Consider the following 13109-nt stretch of genomic DNA (forward strand, 5'->3'; position numbering starts at 1 on the left):
CCCTCAGCCTCCTTTGCTCCAGCCTGGACACCCCCAGCTCCCTCAGCTGCTCCTCCTCACACTTGTGCTCCAGACCCTGCCCCAGCTCCCTTGCCCTTCTCTGGACACGCTCCAGCCCCTCCATGTCCTTCTTGTCCTGAGGGGCCCAGAACTGACTCCAGGATTCCAGATAGCCTTCTTTGGGACTGGATGTTCCCCTTTCAGTTACAGATGTGCCTCTGAGCTGCAATGTCCAAACCTCTGGCAACATTCAAGCTCTGCTAAAGATTTTTAATGCCTCCTCTTGGGCATTTGTTTCCAGCTGTGTTGGTGCTCAACCTCTGATCTTAAAACAGTATTAATAGTATTAGGTGGAGGAAATCTTCTCTGTTCAGACAGGGACTAGATATGGAAAATAATCTGTGCCAAAGAGCCAAGATTAGCAACTGGAAACAGGAGGTGTGGGTTGGATTGGAAATGACCATTGACCTTTTAACATGGCTGTGGGCTTAACTATAATGAATCGTTTGGAGATGGGTGGAGTCCACTTTGTCATCATGAATTCTGTAAAAATGTTCAAAACAAATATCTTTTTTATCAGCATAGTTCTTGCTAGCAAAGATTTCCCTTCATCTTCATTTTAAATTCTCACTTGAGTTTTGTCACCTCTATATTTAGCACACTAGTTTTAGAGAATGAACCAAAGATCTAATTCTTTCAGTTCATTTTTATTTAATCAACTGACTTCATCTAGTTTCCTCTTGTTGACTTCCTTCTGATCTTACTTTAGTGCTGTAAACCTCAGGCATTATATTTGATGGAATTTGATTTTAATTCTTAAGCAAAAGGTTTTATCTTTAAATTTCTGCTGTTCGGTAATCATGTAATTAAATGTGTTTAATCTCTCAGATGTCTCAGAGAATTCAAAGGTAGTTCTAGAGATATTTAGCTTCAAACGCTTGCACTAAAGAAATCCAGGTTTTGCCTTTAATGTAGAGGAAGAGGCATTTGCCCAGTTCAAAGAATTTTTTTTTTCCTGAAAGGCAGTTGGTTTACTTGTTATCTGGATCACAAAGTACATTGTGAATGGAGAAAAGGAACAACCATTCTGGGTTTTGAAGATACTCCTGTGGAATTAGACACAGCTTTTAATATCAGAGTGCTTCAAACTTGCTACTCAGTTTACTTTGGTTGGTGAAACTCCATTTTTAAATGAAGCTAGTTCAAAGAATAGATGAAACAGAATTTTGAGGTGGTAGTAATAATAATAGAGCTTGTGCAGCATAACTAGTTAGATAATATGGTTATCATTAATTAGTGAAATCAACTGTTGGGCATTGAAAAATGGAACTGAAAAATAACCTTTAAATCTTGCAACTTTGTTAAGGTGTGGGAGGGTGGCTAATCTGATGGTTATACTACATAAAGGCAGCTCACTTTTTTTTTGATAGAAGTCACCAGATGGGTTTTTTCATTTGTAATTCTGCTAAATGTGAAAGCTGTTGATCACAGTTGCAAAATTATTACTCATTGTAGTAAAAGTATCTTGTATTAAATGGAACAAACAAGGATTAATCTGTTAATTATCAAACATATTTGAGCAGTTGACTGGCATGCAAGAGAGGATGGATTTTCAACAGACAATAAGGCAGGTAAATGGGTTTGAAGTCCTACTGGAAGGCAAAAGGGACAGCAAAATGACACTAATTCAATGCTCAGGTGTTACTTGTGAAGATTTAAGGATAAAACCCCCAAATGCTCAGTCACTGAACAAATAGGTGTTGTTGGTTTTTTCTTTGACAGAAACACCACCTCCAGGATACATCAGTGAAGATGGAGAAACGAGTGACCAGCAGTTGAACCAAAGCATGGATACAGGTAACATTTCCATTACTTTAAAGACCTGGGATTGCTAGTTGTGATCCCTGTGCATGAGTGGCTGAATCCAGTCTTGAATGATGATGGCAGCAGCCTTCTCTTCAACCTCATATTTTTGGTTTAAAATATCACTTCCAGTCTTTTGTGAAGAAAATGATTCTTTTTAAAACTTTCTCTACCATCTGAAATCTCTTTCATTTGTTTCATAATGAAGGTCTGATTAAGGCTTCATTAGAAAGCCTTAAAATAGACTTTATTTCAACTTAACCCAACTTTACCTCCTAGGAAAAAGTTCATTGGAGGAAAATGCCTGTCAGGCTTAAACAAGTTACAAAAATGCTGTGCTTTGAGGAAGTGTCTCTTAATTTTTATCCCTTGTGCCATGTTTCAGATAAATTATTATATGATACACTCTACTCAAAGAGTAGTAGAAACATGAAGCATTTTGCTTTTGTGTGGAAGGACTGGTAGATAATCTGGTTGGTCTTAGACTTAGACAAAACACAGCTAATGTGCTGGGTAAGCACCTCCTGCTATGTGCTGGCAGACTGGAGCATGTGTTTGGTGAGCTCATGATAGCAGCCTTTTTTTAGTTAATTGGGATCAACTGCACTAGTTTCTCTTAAGAACTGCAATATTTTCCCACTAGGTGACAATAGGTACCTTAATTAAGAAGGCCTGAATTAAAAAGTCATTGTAGGAATGTTTCTTAGCACAGCTTCACTTTATTTTGCCTACTAGCACACAAACTGTATTGGAGAGCTCATGGTTTTTTGAGGTTTTTTTTTCCTTCCTCCTTCCAGGAAAGAGTAATTGCCTCACATGAGAAAATCCAGCTTGTTCTGGAGTGTCTGTCTCTGGAGACTATCTCTGGCTGCCTATCTGAGTCAGCAGCCCTAGTTTTTTGGTCCTGCTCTGGCAGGGGGGTTGGACTTGATGATCTTCAGAGGTCCCTTCCAACCCTTAACATGCTGTGATTCTTCTCTAGAGATAAACCCTATCCTTTGAGAGAGAGAACTAATGTCTTGATTGTCTTGTCCACTTTTTCTTAGCTGTTTTTTCCCTGGATTTTGGAAGCGGTCACTACCTTCTCCCTGGAAAAGTGCCTAATAAAGTTGTGTTCACAGAGTGTGCATAAAGTGAGAGCTCTGCCCATTACAACACAAAAGATATTGAGTTGATGAGAAAGGGGTATGTTGCCAAGGGTCTGGAGAATGTCATCTTCATTCAGAAGAAGCATGTGACTTCCTGGCAAACTGGTTGTCGGATTTTTGAGGTTGCTTATTGCAAAGGATTTTAATGTAAAACTATCTCTAGATAATGGTCATACCTATCTGAAATAACAAGACTCATTTGCTCTGAAACAATCTGTATTGCTTCAACAGGATCTCCAGCAGAGCTGTCTCCTAGTACTCTCTCCCCAGTCAATCATAGCCTGGGTAAGCTGGAAATCTTTCTAATTGTTTCTGTCTGTGTGATGACTCTTCTTTAAATATATATATATCATTGCATTAAAAATGAACATGTACTTTAAAAGAGCAAGAGGTGTATTTGGAGGAGGCTGTTGGGTTGGCTTCCTGATGATAAGCATAGTGTGGCTGGGTTAATAACTTGTTAATAACCACTCTGTTTTTGTAGCTGTTGAGCTTCTAGGAAAGAGAAGATTATTATTGTATGTGCAGGAAAAGAATTTATAAAATCAGCAGTTGAAAGGACATTATACTCTCAGTGCTCAGACTTGGTGTCTCCCTTGGATGTGTGTGTCCTGCTGCTCTTCTCATGTGCTATTTCACCTGTGGCCACTGCACAGTGGCTACTCCCACCTGAGTTGCCCACCTGCTTTGATCAGGTGCTACTGCTGTGTGTCTGTGTAAATGCCTCAGGAAGATCAGATTCCCTTGGGTTTGTTTAAGGAATGGTGACAGGATGTGACAGGAAAATGCTGCTCAGAACACTGAGTAAGTAATTAGGGTTGGTGAAAAGGGGAAGCAGGGCAGGAAAAGCTGAAGATGCACAGGGAAGATACTGAGCTTTAGCAGGGGAGCGTAAAAAGGAGCTTAGAGCTGCCTTTAGATAAAGAAACAGCATCAGATACAGTGTGGAACAGCATTTTCATATTAATATTTTTCTCCTTAGTGTGGTTCAGTGCTTGATAGTTTAATCTTTTAACGTTGCCAAAATGTTTGCGAGTTACAGAAAGGCAAGAGAAATGTCTCAGTGTCTGGCACCCACAGGAACATTAGCTTAATCATTTTGTCAAGCAAAATGCAAGTACTGAACTACATGAGCTGTGGTTAGATTAGATCACCCCTCTTTCCCCTCCTCCTTCCTTTATGTGGAATATTGAATTCCATTCTGTTTACGGGGTAGGTAAAAATGGCAGCAAAGCAAAATAGAATTGAAGTTGTTTGAGGAGACCACCACTTCTGTTGCTGGAAGAGGTAAATAGGGCAGAGATTTCAGCCTCAAATTCTGTGCTAAACTTGGAGTTTTTAAAAATGGTTTTATTTCTTTTTTAGATTTGCAACCAGTTACTTACTCGGAGCCTGCGTTTTGGTGTTCAATAGCATATTATGAATTGAATCAAAGAGTGGGAGAAACCTTCCATGCATCACAACCTTCCCTGACTGTAGATGGTTTTACAGATCCATCAAATTCAGAACGATTTTGTCTAGGTCTGCTTTCCAATGTCAACAGAAATGCTACAGTGGAAATGACAAGAAGACACATAGGTAAAAATCTCTGACCTTTTTTCACTGTTTCAGTTTAACCATGAAATTGTCTGAAATCATCCAGGTAGAATGGGAAGCCAGTCAGTTACATGGGATTTCTGTTGCTCACATTGCTGTCTCTCCTTCTGGAAAAAGCCAATCCACCAAAGCATCCTGAAGGGGAAGATATTTTACTTCAAGCTCATTGGACCTTGTGCAGCATTTCTGTTCAGAGTTGCTTATCATTGGTGTTTAACCTTTAATTACAAAATATGAACACGTTGCTTAGTTTATTCTAAACTGCAGAATAGACATGGGAATCCCTGAATTCTTGAATCCTTGAATTCTTTCGTAAAATGGGAAAAGCTGCCATTGAGTTAACATGCTGTTTCAACATGATCAAGATGTTCACTGTAATAGTTAGTAAACAATATTGTTTTCCACAATGCAGCATCTTGGCTTGAATTTCTTAATGAAACTACTTTTTTTTTTTTGTCTGTCCTCTTTCATTTAGCAACATCCAGGAGATGTTTTTGTTTTTACTTCTAGTAAAGAAGTTCAGCCTTTTTTAGTATAGAACCTTGTGACTTCCTCTAAGCCAAATCCAAGTGTTTGTCTCATAAACTTGTAGATGTGCAGAAAACCAGGCTGTGCTTGTACTAACTGATCAAAATGGTCAATAATGAGGGAAGCAAAAATGTCAGGAGCTCTCAATGTTAGATAGAGCAGCTCAGATTTAATTTGCAAAATAGTTTGAAAGAGAAAGGGGAGAGGATCTATGACCTGTAAAAAGGACATGTTAATTGTAAACAATTTTCTCTACATTATCTCTTTTGTGCTACAAATAATGCATAGAGAGTTTTATTCCCAGGTAGAGAACAAGATCACCATTTTAAAGTGAGCAATAGGATTTCTAATGGGTATTTCTTGTTCATGGGGTTAAATGAAGGCCTGGCATTTTTGTCAGAGTAGCACAGAGGGATGTGCAGATGGTTGTGAAAGAGTGGGTGCATATACGCAGAGACATCCCTTTTTTGCCATCGTGGCCTCTTGTCACTTCACATACGACACCTGATATTAGCACAAATGTTACTTCTCCTGAATCTAATATTTTACAGGTTGAGTGAGTTGGGGTGTTCAGCCTGGAGAAGAGAAGGCTCCAGGGAGACCTTAGAGCACCTTCCAGTGCCTGAAGGGGCTGCAGGAAAGCTGGGGAGGGGCTTGGGACAAGGGCAGGGAGTGACGCGATGAGGGTTAATGGTTTCAGACTGAAAGAGGGGAGATTTAGGTTGGGCATTAGGAAGAAATTCTTTGCTGTGAGGATGGTGAGACACTACCTACAGAAGCTGTGGCTGCCCCATCCCAGGAAGTGTTGAAGGACTGGTTGGATGGGGCTTGGAGCAACCTGGGCTGGTGGGAGGTGTCCCTGCCCATGCAGGGGGGTTGGATCTAGATGATCTTTAAGGTCCTTTCCAACCCAAACCATTCCATGATCCTATGATTTTTATTTCAATTTTGCTGTTTCTCTAAGTGGATAAGATTTTTGGTAGTGAGCACTGTTTCCTAACTTGGGTTTGTTTACATTCCCATACATGACTAGAAAGCTCTTTCTCACTTGCCCAAAAAAATGATTCTGCTTCTACTTCAAACATTGTGTCTTGGTGGGAGAAAAATGCCAGTTCATTGTGTTCTGCTCCAGCAGTGTGATCCTCTAGAGAACTGATTGCTGTTAGGAAGAAAAACCTTGGGCCTTCTCTGAGACCAAAATACTTGGGTCATCTCCTAACTAGAGGTCCTTTAACTCTTGCTCCAGGAAGGGGAGTCCGTCTCTATTACATCGGGGGAGAAGTTTTTGCCGAGTGCCTCAGCGATAGCGCCATTTTTGTTCAGAGCCCCAACTGTAATCAAAGATACGGCTGGCATCCTGCAACGGTGTGCAAAATTCCACCAGGTTAGTAGCCCCCCCCAAAAGGTCCCCTCCATGAGTACATCCCCCTAGATGTATTGATTGGAGGACATTTGCTTCCCTTGTGGTGGTTTCTTCAGAGCTCTGGGCTCCTGTGTAGTGAAAACAAGTATTGGTTGATTGTTTGTATTATTTTGATCTGTTGTTTATTTTTCTTGACAGGATGCAATCTAAAAATCTTTAATAACCAAGAATTCGCTGCTCTTCTGGCTCAATCTGTGAATCAGGGTTTTGAAGCAGTTTATCAGCTTACTAGAATGTGTACTATAAGAATGAGTTTTGTTAAAGGATGGGGAGCTGAATACAGGTAAGAAAAAAGCCTTTCCTTTTCAATTGAGAGTTAATAATTGTTCTTTTTGCACTCCTACATGATTTCTTGATTTGAAAGCCACATGTACACGCTTCTTACTGCTACTATAGATAATCTCCCTGCAATTTGAACCCATATTTTCCTTTTTCTCCCCCTCAGCTGTGGAGCTCCTAAGTCATAGAAACCAGTAAACTGATTTTATTGTTGCATTGAAGTCAGCTCTTGAGCAAGGAATGTTGTCAAAGTTCCATTTCCTTCCTCAGTCCTGCTTCCTTGTGTATTGTGGTGAAATCACTGACAACATCTAGAAGTTTCACAGTTTGTGCCATGACATTATTTGCTGTTTGTTAGATGCACAGTCCTTTTGGTCTCTCTCCTGATATGAGATTGAGTGTATTAGGTTGTGGTGCAGGATGTGCTTGACACTTACCTGATGGAAGAACTGGAATCACCTGGAGTGCATTCTGCAGGATTAACCAGGACACACATTTAAGGGTTGGCAAATATTTTGGAACTTGTAGTGGAAAAAACTTCTCTGGAGTAAGATGACTGTATTTGTGTAGTAAAACTGCCAAAACCAGTTTTTTGAGTGAAAAAAAAAGTCTTTTATTTGCTTTTAAATAGATTCAGTTTGTATTCTCTGCTAGCACAAACCAAGAGCTATAGTTAGGGACAGTGCCTGTTTTTAATATCTACGGGAATTCGAGAATAAAAAAAAAATTGACTTTGAACTGAATGCTGTTAAAAAAATGTCAGTCTGGAGAGCTGGAGATGTGGTTTCAAACAAACCCCTTAAACCTCTAGGAATTGTCCAGTGAAAGAGTGGAGTCTGACGTACCAACACCCTATTGATATGCCTGGTGTTTTCTTGAAAATCCGTATTACTTCTGAAGCTGAGAAATTCGATGTGGATTCCCCTGTGAATCCTGAGGTTCTGATTCTTTTGTCTGCTCTTGAAACACATCCATGTCAATACCAGCATCAGCACAGGGGGGGAAGCTGCTTGGCTAAGTGAAGCCAATTTTGTAAAATCCTAATTAGATGAAATGAAGAAATTTGAGTAATGGAATAAATTGGGACCTCTTTGTTAGCAAGAGGAACACAAGAAAGGATCTGGCTCAAGTTTAAAGAACTGTTGGATTTGGCTCCAAAGGAGTATGTATAGACTTAAGGCATAATTAAATGCAACATTCAAATCAGAACAGCAGAAAAGCTTAATCAGTCAGATGACATGGAGACAACTTGAAGTGAATGGAGTTGTTAAGTGCTGGGTTAAAACAGCGGGGGGAGGCTTTTTGGTAAAGTTTGTTCTTAGATTGTTGGTTGTTACTAGTCTGTAAACCCTTCAGAAATCAGAGGGTTGAAAACGCTCCAGTGGCCACAGCCCAGAAACTGATTACTGACATAATGCTGAACAAGTTTCTGTTTCAGATGGTGCTAAGAAATAATTGATGCACGAAACTTGCAAGTTGTGATTAAAGCAAGGAGAGGTTGCTCCTGCAAACACAACCTTGGGTGTCAATGTAGTCTCGAATTGTCAGAATACACCAGGAAGCTGTAAAATCCATCATTCTTCAAACTCTCATGTTTTGTTTTTATGTCCAAAGGGTTTCTCATAGAACAAGTTTTGGCAAAGCTGAAGAGAAGCCGTCAAGGTGGTGAAGGGTCTAGAGAACAAATCTTAAGAGGAGCAGCTGAGAGAGCTGGGTTTGTTTAGTTTGGAGAAGGGGAAGCTGAGGGGAGACCTCATTGCCCTCAAAACTACCTGAAAGGTGGTTGTAGGGAGGTGGATGTTCACCTCTTCTCCCAAGTAAATAACAGCAGGACCAGAGGAAATGGCCTGAAGTTGCACCAGGGGAGGTTTAGATTGAATAGTGGGAAGTATTTCTTTACTGAAAGTGGTCAGGCACTGGACCAGGCTGTGCAGGGAGGTGGTGGAGTCACCATTCCTGGAGGTGTTCAAGAAATGTGTAGATATGGCACTTCAGGGCATGTTCTGGTGGCTGAGGTTGGGAGGGGGGGCTCTGGGTCTTTTTTGGTGGAGTGTGGGTGGTTTTTGTGTTTGTTTGGGTTTGGTTTTTTTGTGCTGATGGCTGGACTGGGTGATCTCAGAGGTCCTTTCCAACCTTGATGATTCTGTGATTACTTCATTTTAGGCATCTGTGCATAAACATGCAGACATGGCAAGGTGATAGATTCTATAAGTTTGGGCAGACAAAGTAGCTTTTTGCTTCATACATGTTGGTTTGGATTAAGGCAAAAGTTCAGCTCAGCAGCCAAGTGTTCACGTTACCACAGGAACTGTCTAGGTCTAGGATCATCTTCCAAAGAAAGTTCAGTAGAGGTAATTACAGCCAAGAAATGTAGTGATACACAAACTGGAAATCCTTGGGGAGGAGGCTGATTTTTAGCTTGGAGGCAGCTGCTGTTTGTCACTGTTTTATTGACTTTGCCAGTGGAGTGCAAAGCCAGGACTGTTGAACAGTAAACTTTTGAGGAAGTGTGCTGTGGAACACATTGTAGGGGAGTTGACAGCAGTGGAATAATGAACTTCCTACTTTGGGAGAGGATTTGGGCCTAAATGGAATTACATTTCCTGTGGTTTAGATTGTTCTTTTATTGGATCACTTTGTTTTGGCAGGAGCATTTGGGGCTAAGATAACAATGTTTTTTAGAGTGCTGAGAGAGCTCAGACCCCAGCCACTTCCTTCTACAAAATGTGAAACCACGGACAAGTTCTTGAAATCCATCCTCTCACTGACTTAATTCTTCTGCCTTTTCACTTCCTCTGTTTGTATAAACAGATTTCCTTAAAGCAAAGGGTTGCAGTCCTGAGAGTAAAAGTGAAGGGGCTGGGTTTGTGTCTGATTTGCTGCCTTTGAATCTGAATTCCTCCTTGCTTTGACTTTGGAGGATAGTTTGAATTACTAGGAAAAACTGGCTGAGCAACAGTAGTCCTGCCAGTTTGGTTTGGGAAAACTCCCATGCCTGGAGTGGGTAGAGTGAAACACCAGGATTTCTCAGGCAGAGTGTATCCAGTACTGATTGCCTTCCTTTGGAGATGAGAAGGAGGATTTTTTTTTTTTTTGAGTAACAGGTCTCTGAATCAAGGATATATAGTAGTGGGAATGAAGCCTTTCTGGCTGTCGTCTTTCAGCTTTACTGAGACTTTATGTTTGGTGTATAATGAAGGGCTTTAGTTGTGGAAAGTGGCAAGCAAGTTGAGAAAGCAGAGAAGGGAAACACTATTTTTACTGAAATTGTTTGTGTGGGGATGTCACATTACAAAGCACACAGAGAAATATAAGATGTCAGGAAATCAGAGATAGAGTTTGGTGTTCCTTTGAGATAGCATCAGCACAGTACAACCACACACTGTGTTTTGACGTAGTGTTTCTCACATCTAGCAGTTTCCTTACTTGTTTATCTTGTTAATTGCTCCACAAACTCAGCCCTTATAATTGGGGTAGGACTGTGCTGTTTGGCCATGCTGGCAGTGCAGAGCCAAGTGGCTCTATCCCATATTTCTCAGTAGTTGTCTACAAAATTCAAACCCAGTTATGCATGCACACTCTTTGAATCACTGAATAATTTGGGTTGGAAGGGACCTTGGAAGATCATCTAGTTCTGACCTCCCTGCCAAGGGCAGGAAGTTTGAACTCTGTGATGTGAACATCATGTTGGTTGGAGAATCTTTAATTTTGAATTTCTTTTTAGAAATCAAATCTTATTTATTAAACACCTGAAGCAATGCTGCAGTTCTACTTCTCTAGATCAGAATATCCTTCATGTGACAAGAGTGTCATTAGTGGTGTCTTACAGATGTGGGGTGTTTATGGGTGCTTTGTTTGCCTTTTGTTTGTAATTATTCAGAGACTGAATGAAGCTTAGTAACAATTCTGTTAATGGCTGCAGATTTTTATCTTTTGGCCTAGCAATTATGGATGATCACAGGATGGAGAAATTGATGGCAGCCAAAACTGCTTTCTGACTTTTCCTCTTCTTGGTTTTCTAGACGACAGACAGTAACAAGCACTCCTTGCTGGATTGAACTTCATCTGAATGGACCTCTACAATGGTTGGACAAAGTATTGACTCAAATGGGCTCCCCTTCAGTACGCTGCTCCAGCATGTCCTAAAACTCCTTCTTCCCTTTACCACTGGGCTTAAAAATCAAGTCCAATCAACAGACTTAATATAACAGCTCGTCTGTCGTAGTATTTGTGTGTGGTCCCCATGAACTGTTTACTATCCAAAAAGGTTTTTACAAAAAAAAAAGAAAAAAAAAAAAAGAGAGAGAAAAGAAAAACAGCACTTGAGGTCTCATCAGTTAAAGCACCTTGTGGATTCTGTTTCCTATACTCTGATACTAGATGAAAATTTAGTGTATAGAAATGCCTTCTTCAGAAAGAAGAAGGGGACAGTTCTAAAGACTCTTAATGGTGTTGTTATTGGGTATATAATTGAGTGTCCTAATGGTTTATCAATAACATGAATAGCTAAGTATATGTACAGGTAATGTATCATGATCTCAAATATCACAGTATTGTGCTGTTCTACATTTTAGTTCTCATACATAGTTGTTTGTTTGTTTTATTTTTGATTGGGGCAAATCTCATAAAATTCCAAGACTCTTCTCCTTTATTCTTTTATATTTTTTTTTATATAAGCAGGTTTTCGAGTAGTCCTCAACATAAAAAGCAGACTTTCCTTGTAGAAAAAGCTTTACTTTTTTGCTGCCTTCTTAAAGAAAAAGAAAATTCCCTCCATTGGATGGGAAAAGAAATGTCTTGAGATTCATCTGTGAAATCTTGAGACACTTTATATGCTTAATGGGGCCTAAAATGAATTCATGTTATAAATTCCAAGTATCCATCACACTATGAGTCTATTTTTCCCTACCCATCTGAATGGATTCATCTGTTGCCAGCAATATTACTGGCACTGGTGTCATTTGGGGCTTTTTTGTACCTTGAATCATTGAAATCAGTGTGTGTTTATTTGTTTTTTTCTCATAGAATGAGAATTTACAGTAGCATTGGATACTGGATTTAAGTACATAAGGTTATTGGCTCACCCCTTATATCTGTATTTTTATTTTTCATTAAACAGATGTTACTCAAAATGCTACTTTTTAGGTTTTGGAGCCCAATGCCTTGCAAAAAAAAAATACAACAAACCCCAAAATCCTTTCCCAGGGTAAACTAGACTCTCGTGTAGGTTTGAAATAGATGCAGCTTCTTAACATATTTCAGAATTTAAATTTCTGATCTGAGTTGTATAGCTTCCTGACATACCAGATCATATGCATTCATTATGTCATAACGGGCCTTGTTATTAAAAGTAGTTGCTTCTGCAAAACCTCTAGGATAGTGGTTGCTGAGGTATGACCAGCAAAGGAGGACTTGTAGGTTCTTCATGACAGTGCATGTTATTGTGAACCCTTGGACACTACAGCTGCACCATATAAAAAAAAAAAGTTAAAAAAAAAAATATTCTGAAATATATTCTACAGATAAGTCTGGGTTGGGGAAGGGTTGGGAAACTGTATAGAAGGGTTATTCTGACTTGAAAAATATACATCTTACTAACAATCTTGTGATCTAGCTGTCTGTCATTCTTCTGTTATTGTGGCAGTAGCAGGATTGCCTTTGTCTGTTCCCCCCCCATTGTTTCATCTATTACACTAGTACTGTACTTTGTAAGTACAACTAGTGAGAACTTAGCTTGGAGAACAAACCATGTGGCCAGTGTTACAGCTTTTAATCCCTTGACTCAATCCATGCTAGTGGTGGATATTTTTATGCCATCGTGACTAGGGCATAGAAGCAATACCAAAAAAAATTAAATATATATATATTAAAAAAATCAAGCCTCGAAAAAGTGGGCCAGACACTTTCGAAAAAAAAGAAATAATTGGCAAAGCAGTTACCAGTTTGTGCTAGTTTTACCAGTAGACTAATGTATTGGTAGAACTTGTGAACCTAAGAAATAAGCTTCATGCGTGTTGCATTTGCCTAATATGTGAATACACTAATAAAAGTTTTAATTCTCATGATGGTGGTTCTTTTTCTTAATTGCTGCCTATGTTTTCTGTTGTAGGTTAGCAATCATTCTAACCCAAGAAGTGGCACAAGTGTCCTGCATGTTGTGGCTGGAAAAAAAGAGCAGTTTAGGTGTTACAGTTGTTAAACAGCTGGAGGTTCTGGATCTGTATGTGTTCTACTCCAGTTAAAGCAATCACTTTTCCACAATCAAATGACAT

The 13109-nt window shown here is 39.6% G+C and overlaps 1 protein-coding gene across 2 annotated transcripts in view; it reads left to right on the top strand.

Moving 5' to 3' along the window:
* Positions 1-11116, top strand: part of LOC104394605 (mothers against decapentaplegic homolog 2) — a 38737-nt gene extending 27621 nt beyond the window's left edge. For both annotated transcript variants that reach the window (XM_010004218.1, XM_010004219.1), the window contains 6 exons: positions 1783-1857; positions 3243-3296; positions 4377-4589; positions 6382-6519; positions 6697-6841; positions 10860-11116. In XM_010004218.1, coding sequence (XP_010002520.1) covers positions 1783-1857; positions 3243-3296; positions 4377-4589; positions 6382-6519; positions 6697-6841; positions 10860-10983 — 749 coding nt within the window. In that variant the 3' untranslated portion in view covers positions 10984-11116. The remainder of the gene's footprint in view (positions 1-1782; positions 1858-3242; positions 3297-4376; positions 4590-6381; positions 6520-6696; positions 6842-10859) is intronic.
* Positions 11117-13109: the final 1993 nt, after the last annotated feature.

The sequence above is a fragment of the Chaetura pelagica genome, unplaced genomic scaffold, assembly GCF_000747805.2.
Source record: "Chaetura pelagica isolate M959 unplaced genomic scaffold, ChaPel_1.0 scaffold558, whole genome shotgun sequence".
NCBI classification, from domain to species: domain Eukaryota; kingdom Metazoa; phylum Chordata; class Aves; order Apodiformes; family Apodidae; genus Chaetura; species Chaetura pelagica.